The sequence below is a fragment of the Osmerus mordax genome, chromosome 9, assembly GCF_038355195.1.
Source record: "Osmerus mordax isolate fOsmMor3 chromosome 9, fOsmMor3.pri, whole genome shotgun sequence".
Classification (NCBI taxonomy): domain Eukaryota; kingdom Metazoa; phylum Chordata; class Actinopteri; order Osmeriformes; family Osmeridae; genus Osmerus; species Osmerus mordax.
In genome coordinates, this window is record NC_090058.1 from 11,095,497 (window position 1) to 11,112,720 (window position 17,224).

The following is a 17,224-nucleotide window of genomic DNA, read 5'->3' on the forward strand; positions in this document are numbered from 1 at the left end:
CATACTTACAAAACAAGTGAAAGTTTGAAGGATTTCTAAGAATTGCGATTCAATATATGCTTACATAAAAATAATAATTGTGAATCGATGTGAATCGCTTTATCTGTATTCGTGGAATTTACTGAATTCATGGAAGAAAAGAAGTTTTCAGAATTTCTTTGATTTTAATATTTTTGGTAATGTGTCGTGTAGGTCTTAAATTTCAATCTTTATGGTCTTAAAAAGGTCTTACATTTGACTTACTGAAACCTGCAGGAACCCTGTATAGACGCATAGCTTCAGACTTCTTTTTGTACTTTACTTGGGATAAAAGAGTGAAGAGAAGACCACAAAACCATGTAATTACTAAACTACCCGTGCCTGGTATTTGTTTTATTAAAAAGTATTGATTTCCAACAATGAACATCTAACCGAAACAGAGAAACAGAAACAGCAGTGCTTGGTGATGAGAAAGTTTGACACTGGAGCCCCTCCCACCCACGGCAGTGAACATAACCTGACCCTGGGTAAAGGGAGAACATTCTAGCAAAGGTTTCACATAAGGATCTACAGATTATTGAACAAGCCAATAAACTCAACAAATAAAGTATTCAATCAATTCCAATTTACCAGTGAACAGAGTAAGGCCATACAAATTAACAGTTTACTACAAATCATTTTGTTTCTGAAAAAGAATTGGGTATTGGGAACCCCTTTAAAATGCCTGGAGGGATGTCAGCAGCCTTACTTATGACATGCACGTCATAATCGACATCAATCTTTCCACAAAACATGAATTCATACATGAGATACAGTAGCTATCCTAAAGATAATGTGGTCAGTCTGGCTAAATAAAGCTGTAATTGGGCATTTCCCCCACCATGGCCCTAGAAAATCTATCCCTGAGTTGTTGCACTGTGCAGTGAGAGCTTGTCTCATGGAACAGACTGCCCTCGTCTGACACTTGAGCTAACACATGCGGGCCCCATTCTCAGTACAACTACGGCAGAAACCTTGTACCACTGACTTCATATGTGCTCAGGTCCACCTGGATCTACTCAGCTGAAAGTTGGAAGCCAAAAACGGTCAAAAAGGTATTGTTTATTTTCAGTCATGACACAGTATAGGATGTGCTGAATCTAAATGGAATGGGCTCTGGCCCCGCTCCCCACAAACATTGGTTTTGAACCAGGGGGTTCATGGAGACATCTCTCTGGTGTTCCCTTTTGACTGCACAGCCTGACACAGTTTCCAATCAGTGCAAACATGATTTGAGGGGGGCTGATATCGGCGAGGAAAATATCCCTTAATCGTGATTTATTACACAAACTGACTGCAACATCAATACACACACACACTCTTTCATCCACACACCCGTGGAAAGACACGTGCACACGCACACACACACACTAAACCAACCGCCTCTCTCTCGTTAGCCCGGCCCCTACCTAACCACACCAAGTAAGAAGAACAGAATAAAGAGAAACAGGAAGAGGGGGGGGGGGGATGTTTTTGCGAGCGTCGCTGGGCGGCCGGTGAGTCTTCGGGTCCAGGGGGAGAGGAGTCTCTTCGCAGAGCGGACTCTTTAAACAGAGTCTCTTCCTCCCTCCTCACTGCTGCGGGCAGCCTCACAGCTCAGTATGAGGGTCTGAGGAGGACAGGGAGGGAGGGGGAGAGAGAGGGGCCAAGACAGAGGGGGGAGGTAGAGAGAGCGATGATTATCGTAATGTATGAATATATATATACATACACAGTCTAATTAATTGGTTAGATTATGGTATTGGGGTGTACCTGGAACATTCTGCCCTCAAAGGATGATTAAATGGTGTGTGTGTGTACCTGTGTGTGTAACTGTGTGTGTGTGTACCTGTGTTGTCCTGCGGTGCTGTGGGGCTGCTTGCTGCTCTCTCCTGTAGTCTGGTCTGCAGTCGTTTGATCTCCTGGTCCAGGTCGCTCCACTCTGCAACGATGCGCACTGCTGCCTGCAGCTTAGGCTCCTTGGTCCTGGGGTTGTTACACTGCAGAGGACAGGGGCCATCAACACACACACACGCGCGCGCACACACACACACACACTCCCTGGACACAATATCCCTCTCTCATCAATTTTTCTCTCTACTGGACACAAATGACTAGCTACAGGCTAAAAACACTGTCAGCAAAGACTTTGTCGACAAATCACGAATCTCCAAAGATACACACACAGAGATACACCCACACACGCACGCACCCACACACACACAGAAATACACCCACACACACAGATACACCCACACACACAGCCTACCAGGTCTATAGTCTTGGCCTTCTTCTTGGAGGAGTCGTCACACCAGGTCTCACACCACAGCCACTCCTGAGGGAGAGACTTGATGGGCACCTGGTGGATCATGTTGTTGGGCAGATCCTGAACACATATGGGGGGGGGGGGTTAGCAGCATGTGCAAAGCTTACAGAATGAGCATAGCACATTCATACACACACACACACAGACCTGGTCGAGGTTGGACAGGCTGTTGGGGTCCTGGCTGAGCCCCTGATACTGCCCTCGGAGACGGTCTCCTGCTGCTATCTTACGGAACTTCTTCAAGTCCACCACATACAGAGCACTGTGGGGGGGGGGGGAGGAGAGGTCGAGGATGTCAGCAAATGATGTTTGGATTATGGAACTTGACAACCATGCAGGACAACGCACACACAGTCTTTACCAGTCCTGTTCTGTACTAGTATTCTACTGGTCCTAATTAGCTCTGTTCTTCACTAATGTTCTAATTGTCCTAACAAGTCCGGTTCTGTACTAATGCTCTAATTGTCCTAACCAGTCTTGTACTACTGTTCTAATTGTCCGGTTCTGCAGTAATGTGCTCCCAGTCGGGTCCGTACCTGATGTGGTACTTGCGTCCGGCCAGGTGGCTGGCCCAGTAGCCCGACTTCCAGAAGCGGTAGCCGTCCATCTCTCTCCTGCTCTCACAGAAGGGGGTGTAGCCGTAGGGCGCCCCCTCCAGGTCAAAGTCCCTCAGCTCCTTCAGGTCTGTACGCACAATCTGGTGAGGGGAGGGGAGGGGAGTGTCAGTAGAGCCTTCAGACAAGCAAGCAGACAGGAGGGTCTGCTTGTCGGTACAGACAAGATACGAGCCGGCTGAAAGAAGAGGTGTTTGGGTATGTCTCTATATGTGTGTGTCTGTGTGTGTGCGTGGCAGAGAGAGAGAGACCTGGTCGGCATCCACGAACAAGAACTTGTCCACGGCGAGGGGGAAGAGCACATCCAGGAAGAGGATCTTGTAGCCCCAGATGATCCTCTGCTTCTCCGTCTGCTGGTGGAGCCAGCGCGGCCACTTGTACTGGACCAGCTCATACTGGAAGCCATACTGCTCCGCCATGTGAGGGATGAACTCCTGCACGGGACCAGGACACACACACACACAGAGGTATAGAATGAGAACATACTGTATGTGGACCATCTTCCGGTAATGACAGTTATGAAAAGGGAGGTTGGGGAGTGTGTGTGTGTGTGTGTGTGTACCTTAAATGCAGGGGACAGATAGTTCTTGAGGAACCAGAACTTGACAGGAGTTTTGGTGTTCTTCAACACAGACAGCATCATGATCCTGAGAAGGGGACATGATGTTAGCCTCTGATGTCAGCAAATCTTCATGAACAAAACACGCACGCACACACACACACACACGCTTACCTCAGGAACCGCTCGTACAGGTGTCCCGACGCCAACGAGAAGATGTTGATGACATCGTCCTTCTCTGGCTTTGACTCTTCCGTCTTCACCCCGCCTGTGAACCCCCTGAGATGGCAGAGAGACAGGAGGGAGAAAGGAAGAGAGACAGGTAGAGAGACAGGAGGGAGAAAGAGAAGGGGGGGAAAAAACCCTACGGTTAGAGATGGGGATGACAGACTTTGATGTTACTGTCAGAGTGTGATGTCATTTCTCAGACTACAATCCCGCTGGCATAGTCAACAGGCACGATGTTCTTTGTATTTCACTTCATGCCCAGAGGCATAAACTGTGGCTGCTGGTGAGTGCTCCAGTCCCACTTCACTACATCTACTGTCCTTGTACTCATCCAGGCCCGGCAGCCAGCCAAACAGCCAGCCTGACACACACACACACACACTGTCTTCCACAACCCTCACTGTTGACACCTTCCCGTCTCGAGTTGAAACACAGATTTCAACACACAAACAAAACATAACCGATTCGACGCGCCAAAGAGAAAAGCTGGCAGACAGAGAGACAAGGAAGATGGACGGGAAAAGAGAGAGCGACGGGAGAAAAGATGAAGACAACGGAGAGAGAGAGGGAGAGAGATGGAGAGACCAGTACAGCCATCCACAAAGACAATATTTTGAGGAAGCTTTGGAAACAGAAAGCAGGTGCAGAGGAGGGCCAGATGGATAAACAGACGAGCAGATGGAGGGAGGACTGGATGGATGGGACGGAAGACAAACAAACAAACAAAAAGGATAGGAGAGAGAGAGATAGGAGAGAGAGAGAGGTGGGAGGCAGATGGCCAGATGGAGAGCTGATGAGGAGTGGAGCTGCAGGCCTACCTGGTGAGGGACTCCCAGAAGCCTGAGTCGTTCTCCTGGGACCCGTCGCTCAGAAGCTCCTCGTTCAGCATCTCTGGCTTCTTCTGGACCTGGACACACACACACACACACACACACACACAGACACACGTCTGTCTATCTGCCCATCAATCAGTTCATCATTGACGGCTCTGAAAAGGATGTCTGAACTTCACCAGAGGACAAAGGCAACAGCTGCTCTCGCTCTCTCGCTCTCTCTCGCTCTCTCTCGCTCTCTCTCGCGCTCTCTCTCGCGCTCTCTCTCGCGCTCTCTCTGTGTCTCCCCCCTCTCTGTCTTCCTCTCTCTCTGTCTCTCCCACGCTGGTTGACTTCAAGGAGGACGTTGTCAGCTTTATTCTCCAGACACCATCATCCCTTACTCGTCCATCTCATTTACGGAGCTATATCTCTCCAGCCAATCACAGCTTACCTTCACTTTGATGATCCTGCTCTTGAAGTTGTTCAGCACCACGATCAGGTCGTCCGAGTCGGCCTGGGAGTCTGTGCCTTCGTGACTGTGTGTGTGTGTGTGTGTGTGTGTGTGTGTGGGGGGGGGGGGTTGTGTGTGAATGAGGCAGAAAGAGAGAGAGAAAGTGTGACAGAGAAAGAGAAAGTGTGAGAGAAATAAAGGGGAGGGTAAAAAAAATAAAAAAATAAAAGATTAATTATAGATTTGAGGAATCAACACACAGTGTACACATTTCAAAGCTCCATTGCTGATGAGATGGATGGATAGAGGGAGGGATAAATGGGACGGAGGAATGGAGGAAGGAGTGGATGGATGGGAGAGGGAGGGACGGACGGTAGGGAGCGTCTCACCTGTAGATCTTGTAGATTTCATCGGAGCGCCCTTTCCTCAACTTGAGGACCCAGGCTCCAGGGTTGGCCTTCAGCTGGAAGTAGCCCTGCACAGAGAGAGAGAGAGAGTTCCCATTCACACCTGCTCAGGTCCCCGCAACAGCCTCACTTTCAGGCCTGAGCAGGGGTCAAAGGTCATTGGTCAGGCGGTCAGCGGAAGGGGGCTGTCACCGACCAGGTTGGCCATGACGATGGTGTCCATGATGACGGGATTGGAGGCGGTCCCCAGGGTGAACTGCAGGCCTCGCGGGGGCTGGCCCGTGCTCACGTCGAAACAGTGCCCCTCCAGGAGCAGGTGCTCCAACTCGTACTCTGCCGCCACCATGTTCTCCACCTGCAACACACACACACACAGGGTTTAGACACACGTCCTTACAAACCTGCACACACACACACACACACACACCAACCACAGCAGGTAGGGCACACACACCTCCTCCAGGTAGATGTTGTCCAGGTCGTAGCGTGTCCTGACGGACTCCACCATCCAGCTCTCGGGGGTGTTGATGTTGAGGGTGAAGAGGGGGTCGTGGGGCATGTCCAGGAACCTGGCCATGGGGCCTGGAGACATGCTGCCGTCCGCCTGGAACCCCACCTCAGGCTCCAGCACGTAGCGGTAGAAACTAGAGAAGAAGAAGCACTTCTCCATATCAGACAGGTCTCCAATTTGAAAATTGTAGCATTTATAATGATTAAAACGAATCTATAATGCTAATTTATGGTGTTAAATAATGACAAGCTAATGCAACGTTCGACATCATTTACTGTAATGCGCCTGAAGGCAACATTCATATAAATAATGGTTATATTGTGAATAACACAATATTGAATGTTAAATGGATGGATGGACACGGGTTTAATGGATGAGAAGATGTAGTGGTGGCAGGTGTGTTCACCTTTTGAGTGGCAGGTCTGACAGCTTGGACTGACAGTTCATGAAGACACGCAGGTTGACGTTCACCAGCTGCGTCAACACCTGGGAGTCAGGAACAGAGAGGAGGGACGGTCAAGCAAGACAAGAGGATCCTTCACTCAGGAAAAGCTTCTTGTTGCCCGGCGGTACTGAGAGAACGCTTCATTGACCTTGATTGAATGTGCCCCAACCAACCCAAAAATAAGGTAGCTTTCAACTCACCAATAGGAGAGGAGCAAGTTTCTGGGCCTCCCGGGTAACTGGGTCAACCACGGCTACGATGTCAAAGTACACCTCCCCTTCCTTGGGCCGGATCTTCACAGCACTGCAGGGAAACAACCAATCACCAAGCGGATTGATGCATAACAAACAGGAAGTGATGAGGAATATGATGAGGCTCCTGATTTGCTGCTAATGGTCCAGCTCAACCTCAGGTCTATGTGTAATTGAGGCCCCAGGGTTTCAGGTTTGAAAGGTAAAGCATCATGGGTAGTTTGGTGTTGTACCTGTAGCGGTCGTCTGAGAAGGAATGATCCATCCTGGCTTCTCCTTTGGGCTGGGATGACAGCAGGGAATCCACCTTCATCACCAAGTCACTGGCCCTAACACACACACAAACACACACACACACAAGCAAGCACATAAACACCCATTTGTAAACTGAGGGAACTTGCAAAACAGCTTTAACACATTTAAAGAAAATCTTACTAAAACATGACTTTCCTAAACAGGAAATGTGTTGTATGGACCCTGTTTATTTATTTGAATATTAAGACATTCAAATAATTGACAGGTAAAAAAAACAAAACATTACCTGTCTTCCTCCACCCCAAACTGCTCGACTTTGTCTTTGATTCGCTCTCCGGATGTCTTAAGAATGATGCTCTCCAATAGGAGGAAGTCATCCTGGTTAAAAACCTCCTCGTCATCCAGTGGACCAATGATCTGCAAGCAAGGTGAGAGGTGGAGTTTAGGATTTACCAAAAGGCTGAAGGTGTGTGTGTGTGAGAGTGTGTGAGAAAGAGAGAGAGAGAGAGAGAGAGAGAGAGAGAGAGAGAGAGAGAGAGAGAGAGAGAGAGAGAGAGAGAGAAAGAAAGAGAGAGAGAGACTCACCCTTCCGTTGCTGATGACCGCCCTCTGGCCCTTCTTCAGTTTGAGTACATCTCGACAGTAGGCAGCGTGGGATAGCAGGAAGTCCACGTTCGGGCCCTCATACGCACTTTTAAACAACGGCACATCCATACCCTAGACATAGGAGAGAGCCATGAAAGACAGCCATGAAAACTCCAGTCAAACGGACGAGCTGGACTCGACCAAGTAATAACGCCACACTAAGATCCAACGGACGGTCGTCGCGGCGATCATCTGGGACTAGGCCCGAGGGGCGTGTCGGGCTGCGCTCGCTCACCCCCACGGCGAAGTCCGTCACGTCGGCGCCGCTCTCCAGCGCCGCAGCCGTGTCCTCCTTGGTCAGCTTGGTGATGAAGTTCTTGGCGTTGTTGGCGGTCTGCGTCTGCATGGTGGCCCACATGGCCCGCGCCACGCGGCTGCCCTCGCTGGACGGGCCGGCCGACGGGTTGTTGATCATGCCCAGGCGGACACTGTTACTGGTTTTCTGACGGAGGAGTGGGTGTGGGGGGGGGGGGGGGGAGATTAGGGAAGGTTGTCATGGTTTAGATTCATGATTAGAGGTTTTCTATGTTCATTTCAACTAAGATATCTAGAAGTATAGTAAAGAAAATGTAAATACAAATCTAATCTGAGGCAATCTAACAATCTGTTTTGTATGTTATTGTATTCAATAGAAGGCCTTGACCAATGCGAGTGCTCGGGGAGTACCATGTGTCGGATGGCGTCGTACAGGAGCAGGCGTCCAGACGGCTGGTCAAAGTCTCCCACCACCCAGAACGTGACTGGACGGATGTAGCCATCATCTAACCCAACCAGAGAGAGAGGGGGAGGAGATGGGCTCAGAAGACTGGAAAACTCTCAACACTATCAAGAACCGTAAAAACTCTGAATCAAGTGACAAGTGAGGAACGACGGGAGGGAGAGAAGAAGAGTCTCCTTCCTGTCTTGCGTCGGAGAAGCCAACCAATCAACACCTCTGAACGTGACAGGGCTTTGTTAGGTGGACACGTTGAACGTAAACTGCACCAGAGCCAAACAAACCTTCACTAGGACTGTAAGTAGGGAATGTAGCTAGCTGGACATGATGGCCTTGCGATGAGAGCTCGTTTATGTAATGCTACACGTATAAGCAGAATACAGTCAGCTACTTCCACTCAGATGGAGGAGAGAGAGACATACACAGAGAGAGGGAACAAATGACATGCACAGAAAGAAAACAACACCAAGAAAAGAAAGCAGGACAGGGGTAGAAATCAGAATAACCATCAGAATAATCGAATAAAAACTGTGTGTAGAGAGAGAGAGAGCGAGAGAGAGCGCGAGAGACAGAGAGAGAGAGAGAGAAGGAAGGAAGGAAGGAAGGAAGGAAGGAAGGAAGGAAGGAAAGAAGGAAGAAAGGAGGGATTACCATGTCCAGTGGTATGCGCCATCCCTGACACACGGGAACAAAAGGGAGGAAGAGACCGAGAGAAGGAAAGAAAGAGAGGGAAGGATTCAGAGGGAAGGAGAACCGGTATTAAAACGTAATCCTCCCCCCCCCTCCACCCCCCACGTAACATCTCCCAGAGTCTCAGAGATCAGACGCACTCGGCTGCCAGAAACCCCTCTGATCACGAGACGGGCCCGGAATGCCCCTAATCCTGCCGTCTCTCTGTCTACCTTTCTTGGTCATGTAGTTCATGCTGTTAGCCACGGCCGTGCTCTTCTCTTTGGTGTCCAGGAACAGGAAACGGGCGTAGGCGTCCACAAAGTGGTTATCTATGCAGAGAGAGAGAGAGAGAGAGAGACACCAGGGCGTGTGACTGTGTGTCGGCGTTGTCTGTAAAGCTGGTAGACATGTTCGAAAGATGACACAGGGGAGCCAAATGTGTGCGTGTGTCTGTGTTGTGTGTGTGAAAGAGACTGTGTGTGTGTGAGCTCACTGGTGTCAGACAGGTCCAGGTATGTCCTGCTGGTGGAGAGGACTCTGGAGTTGATGCGGGGGACCACGTTGGCCTGGTTCATGATGAAGTCCACCACGTCATGGTCACTGGCCAGCTCACCCTGGGAACAGGCATGGACACAGGGGATCTGTTTGTACCTACCTGCAAAGAACTCTCTAGAAGAAAGAGGTGTGTATGTATGTGTGTGTGTGTACAAGCTACCAGGTAGACAAGCTCTCTGAAAGAGGGAGGTGTGTGTGTTCGTATGTGTGTAGAACTCACCAGGTAGACAGCTCTCTGGTAGAAAGAGGTGGTCTCCAAGATCTTGTGCATGGTAACCGTCTCCAGCTCATCGGGGTCCAGCTGTTCCCGTTGGTAGGGCATCCCGTTGTACATCACCACGGGCAACGGCCCCACCCCCGTCTGCTGGTAGTAACCACGCGCCTCCTGGGGAGAAAAAAACACACACCTCCGCCATGCTAGCTCTTCCTCCACAGCGGCAACACAGGGACCTCGGTGCGAGTCGGATCACGTGACTCCGACGGGGCGGCGCGCGGCAGGAAGTGTCGTCGTGGCGCCGTGTCTCACCTTCCTGTTGGTGTCGTAGCTGGAGTCGGCTCCCAGGATGCTGCTGACCTCCACGTAGGGGAACCTCTTCTCCAGCACCTTCACCACGTCCCCCACAGCCAGGCTGCCCCCGCTGGACACGCGGTTAAACATCTACAGCAGGAGCACGGCTTCAAGTTAGAACATGACACATACATATCACTATATCTACAGCAGGAGCACGGCTTCAAGTTAGAACATGACACATACATATCACTATATCTACAGCAGGAGCAACGGCTTCAAGTTAGAACATGACACATACATATCACTATATCTACAGCAGGAGCACGGCTTCAAGTTAGAACATGACACAAACATATCACTATATCTACAGCAGGAGCAACGGCTTCAAGTTAGAACATGACACATACATATCACTATATCTACAGCAGGAGCAACGGCTTCAAGTTAGAACATGACACAAACATATCACTATATCTACAGCAGGAGCAACGGCTTCAAGTTAGAACATGACACATACATATCACTATATCTACAGCAGGAACACAGCTTCAAGTTAGAACATGACACAAACATATCACTACAGTAAACATTAATACAACACAGGGACAACCAACTCATTTCAACAATATTGCACATTCATATCACTATAGAAGAGATACTAACAGAGACATGTTCAGTGTGTCTATGGAGTTAGTGCCTGTAAGGAGTCAGTAGCAAATAGGTGGTTCTGATTGGTGGACTTACAGATATGATGGCGTCGAAGGCGCTCTGGTTGTCCACCTCGTCAGAGATGTAGTTGAAGGCTCGGAGCACGGCCACGCCCGCGTCCTGCATGCCGTCGATGTCGTCCCCGTCAGACACCACAAACACCAGGCCTATCCTGCAACACACACACACACGCGCGTGGTGAGGTTACACACACAAACACCTACACACAAAGGTCCTCCATACAGGCGTACCAGCGCACAGCGCGCACACACACACCTGAGAGGGATGTTGTTGCTGTAGAACATTTCGGCAACACTCAAGAGTTCCGCCGAGTTCTCGTGGGTTGGGTCCAAGATGATAACCTAAAACACACACACACATTAAGGACTGTCCTTTGCCGTTTGGGTGTTTCCGAGCAGGGCGACAGGAGAGAGAGGCAGGGCACCAGGAGAGAGAGGCAGGGCACCAGGAGAGAGAGGCAGGGCACCAGGAGAGAGAGGCAGGGCACCAGGAGAGAGAGGCAGGGCACCAGGAGAGAGAGGCAGGGCACCAGGAGAGAGAGGCAGGGCACCAGGAGAGAGAAGCAGGGCACCAGGAGAGAGAGACAGGGTACCAGGAGAGAGAAGCAGGGCACCAGGAGAGAGAAGCAGGGCACCAGGAGAGAGAGGCAGGGCAACAGGAGAGAGAAGCAGAAGCTCACCAGGTTGTGGAAGTTCTTGCGGATCTGCCTGATGACTCCAGGGAAGGTGGGTCTGAGAAGCTCTTGGACGTTGTACGGCCATGAGCTGTATCTGCCATCTATCTCCAGATTATTAATCCACTGAGGATTAGAGTGAGAAATGGAGAGAGAGAGAGAGAGACAGAGAGAGAGGGCGATGGAGACAGGACAACCAAGTCATTTGCTGAGGGCATGGATGTGTCCGCCATAGAGTCAGCTGAGATTGTGTGTCTGTGTTGTACACTGATGGCAGCATCACTGTCTGAGCGTGTGTGTGTGTGTGTGTGTGCCTTACGTTGATGGCAGGGCTGCGGATGTCCACGGCGTAGTCGGAGTCCGAGGGCTGGACGTTGAGCCGGAGGATGTCGTGGATGTAGGGCGTGTCTATGTGCAGCGAGCGCAGCCCCTCCATCACCCGGGCCTCGCTACGCAGCACCTCAAACACACTGCGGGGACCAGACAACACCACATCCTGAGTGAGCGTGTGAGCGTGTGCCTGAGGACGTGTTTCCTCTCCAGGTCAACGAGTGGGAATGTGAGTATTGATCGGCGAGTTATTTATGTGCGAGGCCGGCTGTTGTGTGTGTGTGTGTGTGTTCGAGCATACCTGAAGATGTCCTGCGTGTCCAGGTCGATGTGGAGGCCGTTGATGAAGAAGGCCGATTCTCCAGGCTGCAGTCCCAAAGTCCCTTTAAAGAACTAAGAGACAGAGCGCCCACATTCAGCAGGGGCAGCATCAGCACACAGAGCACACCCCCCAATCTGCCGTTTCACTAAAGGATTGTGGACAAAGTCAAACAACGCCACGATGGGGTAATGTTTAACAACAAGCCTCGCTCTGCTAGTCTGTCTAAACAAATCATCAAACTCCCAGTAAGCAAATCTCATTATAACGTGCGCGTGTGTGTGTGTTTTCAAAGTCATTTGGCGCAGTCAAATCTCATTACAGAAAGACAAAGTCATCAGATTAATCATACTTCAGACCCTGCAATTACACACAGACATGATTAACACAAATATTGTGCCTCCGACTTAAAGTGGGCCTGTCGGGCTGTGTGGGTGTGTGTGTGTGTGTTTTGCGTCTCAATCAATAATCAGCTCCTAGTGCTGAAACAACTAAACACCGCCTGATTCTATAACTCTGTAATTAGAACATTTTCGCTGGTCGTTCCCGCCTGTACGCCAAGATAACGCGTGCTCTGACGACTCCGATCGGAGAGAGAGGGAGGAGAGACGGGGGAGAGGGGGAGGGAGGGAAAGAGCGTCAACAAAAGAGTGATTGCTCATTCCATTAGCAGAGCGGGGCCAGAGAGAAAATATTGAAACAAGATTTCTTTTCATTCCAGGTGTTGTTTACAATTCATCACAAAAGGATGAGGGAGGAAAGAACATTTTCAAAAAGAAAAAAGAAAATGTGTGTGGGGGGGGGGGGAGGGAAAATGATTCTGGCGTATCGTTATTTCTCAGAGGCAGCAGCAGAGAGACAAGCGACGTGGTCGTAGGACATAATTACACAATCTATTCTCCGTTGTGTGTGTGCGGTTATATTGGATTTGGTCTGAGCGTCACACTGTGGGGGCTGCTGTTAGCCTCGGCTTCCCTCTCACGCTCCAGTCTCAACACGCTCCTAAAGCTGCTCCAAAACAACTACCTTCTCTGATAAAACCCCCAGACAGACGGACGAGAGAAATGAAGAGAGGGAATTTAAAAGAGGGAGATAACAGGAAAAAACAAGGGAACTTGGTCTAGAGAGAGAGAGAGGTTTTTGTGAAATGTTCCCCCCCCCCCCCCCTCCGTGTGACAGCAGGCTGGGTGGATGAGAAGGCTGGACTCCTACCTTCTGGTTTTCCCCTATCTCTCTGCGAATCTCAGAGTTAACCACTGTATGGGTGATGGACCTGAGGGGAATGGGACAGACATCACCATTAGTTTGTGTGTGTGTGTACATATGTGTGTGTGTGTGTGTACGTGTGTGTGTGTGTGTGTGTATGTACATATGCGTGTGTGTGTGTATGTACATATGTGTGTGTGTGTGTGTGTATGTACATATGTGTGTGTGTGTTTGTACATATGTGTGTGTGTGTTTGTACATATGTGTGTGTGTGTTTGTACATATGTGTGTGTGTGTGTATCCTCGGTACCTGGCTTTAGTGGGAAAATTCTGACTCAGGTCTCTCATGACATGAAGAGCGTCAGAGGAGGGAGCTGCCAGGATACGAGCTGCTGTCTGGAAACTGAGATCTGAGATGGAGGGAGGAGATGGGGGGCGGGGGTGGGGTAGAAAGAAGAGGGGCGATGGAGAGATAGAGGGGGGGGGGGGGCAGAGAGAAAAATTGAGAGTGTGAGAGAGCGAGGGTGGGAGAAAGCGAGAGGGAACAAGAGGGAGGGGGGAGACATAAATAAATCTTTGTTTGGTCTGGGCGTGCTGCGTCTTCAGTGTGGGGGGCTGCAGCGACGCTCCTCGGCCCCTAGGGGTCTCCCTCCGTGTCAACAACACACGGCTAATGAGACCCCGAGGAGTTCCAGTCCGACAGACAGACTCCCACTGGCCAGCCTGCCACTGCTCTTCCTCACGCTGCATCTCTCGCTCTCCAGTCCAGCTGGAGCCCAGCCCGGCACTCTCCACTTACAGAATCTCCAAGAGACAGCGCTAATATTCTCCCATTTGAGCTTACATTTACATTTAGTATATATATATTTTTTTTAAATGCTTAAATGATGGAGGTTGCCGAAACGCCGCGTCGGCGTTTACGGAACACTGGGGAGCTGGCCGGGGGCCAGGGGGAGGGGCATGGAGGCGGCGCCCACCTTGCATCTGCCAGACCTTGAGCGGAGCCATCTCATTGGTGCTCTCCACCAGGTGCTTCCTCAGCTCCTTCAGCTGTTCCTTCAGCTCTGGGTACAGGGTCCTGGAAGGGGAGAGAGGGGGGGGGGGGGGGGGTGTACGGAAGGAGGGAGGGAAAAACAGAAGAGGAGAGGACCAAAGACAAAATAAGGCGTTATTGGTCTTGGTATTTATTTGGATCGTTTTTTCCTCCAGAGCGCATCTACAGAGGGGAGGGTACCAGGTCGCTCACTTGAGTTTGCCAAACAGAAACCCCTGGACCTCGTCCACGGGGTCGTTCTCTCCAAACACTGTGGCGTTCACCTCGGCTCCTGGAAACACAGCAGCCAGTCAGACATCACGACTATACTTACTCTAGACTTGCATAGAAGTGTGGCTATCAATTTACAGTATATGTCCTTCTCTGTGTGTGTGTGTACCTTGGACCTGGGTGTCGTCCTTGGCTTTGTATTCCTGGTTTTTGATGGCCAGCTCCACACCATACCCTGACAGATAAACTCTGCTGTTGCTAGGAGACTGGGAGGGAGCGAGAGAGGGGGACACAGTGTGTGAACATGCAGTTGAAATGTCTGTATCGATACTAATGGGCAAAGTGTGTGTGTTTCTGTGTGTTTCTGTTCTCACCGCCAGGTAGTGGCGGAGGACGTATGTCACCAGGCCTTTGTTGGCCTTGGACAGCATCAGCTGATGAAAGCCTGGGAACTCTCGCTTCCCGATCTCGGCGTACAGGATGACCACCGGAGCTTCGGGGTTCGACCCGGGGAACTTGTGGTCGCCTTTGAAGAGGTAGGGCTTGGGACTGAAGGAAAGACGAGACGGAAGAAGAGGAGGGAAGAAGAGGATGTTGGTCGGACTTTCGCATGAAAGCAGGCAGCTCCTTCACGGGCAAACGGAGGCCTTGGTCTGTGAGAGTGTGCGTGGGATGGAGAGCGAGGGGCGTGGGCGGGTACCGTGCCGGTGCAGTCTCCAGCAGAGCGGCCAGGCCCGCCGCGTCACACGCCTTCTCTCCGTGGACGCTGAAGAACGCCGAGCAGCCGCCGGGCGGAGGCTCGTTGGACGCTATCTAGGGGAGCACGCAGGAGACAGGCGGGTTACACACACACACACACACACTGACACATACACACACCAGAGTCCTCGTACCTGTTGGAAGGAGTGCACTGTGGAGGAGTAGGCTCGTAGGGAGAGGGCAAACTTCAGCATGTTGACCTGGACGGGGCTGAGCACAGCGCTGGCTCTCTTCACAATAAGATCATAGTAGGCCTGTTCCGTATCTGCTCACAGGGAGAGACCGCCATCTTAGATCAACCGTCCGCGACTCTGTCCTAAAGTGGTGAACTGAGACCGAGGGACTCTTTCGTGTCCCGGCTTGCATGGGCATCCTGACACTGGGTGGCTATGGTTACGCGGCAATAGAACCGAGTTCTGTCTACTTGGGTTACTCTTCAACCTGAAAGTGGTGACAGTTATGGAACGCTGGTGTTACCGTCATGTTCCCCTTCAATGTCCTGGTTGGCCTCCACGAAATCCCAGAACTTTTCTTGGCTCTCTTCAGCCAAGAACTCACTGAGAGAGAGATAGAGAGAGAGAGGGGGGGGGGGATGCAGAGTGAGAGGAGAGTTGGAAGTACAGGGAAATGAGGGGATAGGGGGTCAAGAGTAGGTGACAAGGGAGGGCACAACATTGTTACACCTGACCCCACATTGAACCCTAAGTGGGTTCACATAAACAGGTGACGGGGATGCAGATGAACCCTGCATGGCTGTATTCTAGAATATTACACTTGACTTCATTCAGGAACATAAGACCATCCACAAGCAGCTGGTTGCCAGGCTGGACCAGGACAGAGGGTTGCCTGTGCCTCAGCAGGGCTTCATTAAAACAGCTTCAGGTACCTGGCCTCCAGCAGCAGTGGTGTGGAGGTCCATTTGGTGGTGAGGGTGGTGGTGACAGCCTTAGAGTCTCCTCCTGCAGTCACTGCGGACACAAGTGACAGCAGCAGGGCTGCCTGCAGCCCCATCCTCAGCACTACACCCACAGCAGAAAGAAGAGGGAGGAAAAGGAGAAAAGAGAAGGGAATGATCCGTAGTTATTTACAACAGAGCGTTGGTGATGATGGTGAAACCACGGGCGATGCAATGCGGAAGGGAAAAGAGCAGGGCAATAGTATAGTTTACCATACTAAGGCTGCACTCTCGCTTTGAGATTACATGTGAGAAAGGTGGTCGGACTACTTTGTTACGTGCGTCACGAACAGCAAAACGTCTAAAGTCCCGTTTGTCGTTCTCGTTCAAATCCTGCACCTGCGCTGACCCTACTACTAAAGTTAGCCTCACAAATTTTAGCCAATTAGAGCGTTTTGCGTGGCAAAAAGGGGATGACTATCCAATGAGCACAGGGACACAACATCCGGATTGTTTCAATGACAAGCCGTGAACAAAATGTCAATACATTGAATGCGTCTATATGACAAGCTAGAAGGCTATCAAAATATTTTGCTTGAAAAAACATGGGTATGAGGCCATTATCTGCGCTTGAGCCAATTATCACAGAGCGATTTCCTTTAGCTGTGTTCTGCTGTACAGCTGAGCTAGCTAGCTGACAAGCTAAAACAGCTAACTAACGAATAGGCTAATCTAAGCAATCTAAGCAAGCACCAGAGTGCTTGGAGGGATGTGCATTTGCTTACAGATCACTCACGATCCAGGCTTTTGAAAGATAGCTTTGAACACATGATAGAAGGTTTTCAAACATGTGAATTAATATAATTTTACTTACTGAAACCGGCTTCGTTACTTCCTACAGCAACCATGGTCTGAGGGAGTGGGTGGGTCCTTCAGGGAGTAGTAGATAGACTGCAATGTTGCCAGTTCAAAATAATTCAAATGCGTAGTTGTGTTAGACACATGCTTATCGCATTCGACTAGGCTTCTCAGTCCCTAATCGAATGCAAGATTAACAGTAAATCCAGTACACAAGAGATTAAGGCAAATTAC

At 50.4% G+C, this 17,224-nt stretch overlaps 1 protein-coding gene across 1 annotated transcript; it reads right to left on the minus strand.

Moving 5' to 3' along the window:
* Positions 1-342: 342 nt before the first annotated feature.
* Positions 343-17,054, minus strand: uggt1 (UDP-glucose glycoprotein glucosyltransferase 1). The gene is made up of 40 exons (XM_067243107.1): positions 17,007-17,054; positions 16,124-16,256; positions 15,715-15,794; positions 15,372-15,502; positions 15,179-15,291; positions 14,853-15,027; positions 14,648-14,744; positions 14,461-14,539; positions 14,192-14,292; positions 13,525-13,624; positions 13,221-13,281; positions 11,991-12,082; positions 11,679-11,829; positions 11,366-11,485; positions 10,942-11,027; positions 10,702-10,837; positions 9,973-10,104; positions 9,667-9,831; positions 9,385-9,505; positions 9,122-9,220; positions 8,171-8,265; positions 7,740-7,946; positions 7,445-7,576; positions 7,146-7,276; positions 6,838-6,933; positions 6,554-6,656; positions 6,315-6,394; positions 5,852-6,041; positions 5,594-5,752; positions 5,380-5,465; positions 4,991-5,075; positions 4,543-4,631; positions 3,671-3,775; positions 3,500-3,584; positions 3,189-3,371; positions 2,860-3,020; positions 2,471-2,585; positions 2,267-2,383; positions 1,847-1,997; positions 343-1,627 (listed from the first exon to the last, which is right to left on the minus strand). The coding sequence occupies exons 1-40, from the start codon at positions 17,038-17,040 to the stop codon at positions 1,608-1,610; spliced, it is 4,596 nt and encodes a 1,531-aa protein (XP_067099208.1). The 5' UTR covers positions 17,041-17,054; the 3' UTR covers positions 343-1,607.
* Between the last annotated feature and the right edge of the window lie 170 nt (positions 17,055-17,224).

What these genes read in the sequence shown, in the direction of transcription:
- uggt1 (XM_067243107.1), bottom strand. Translation starts at nt 17,040, where the DNA reads ATGGTTGCTGTAGGAAGTAACGAAGCCGGTTTCA. An exon ending in CCTTCGACGCCATCATATCT is followed by an intron (nt 10,105 to 10,701) that starts GTAAGTCCACCA and finishes CTCCTGCTGTAG; the next exon opens with ATGTTTAACCGCGTGTCCAG. An exon ending in ATCTGTCCCCTGCATTTAAG is followed by an intron (nt 3,372 to 3,499) that starts GTACACACACAC and finishes GGTCCCGTGCAG; the next exon opens with GAGTTCATCCCTCACATGGC.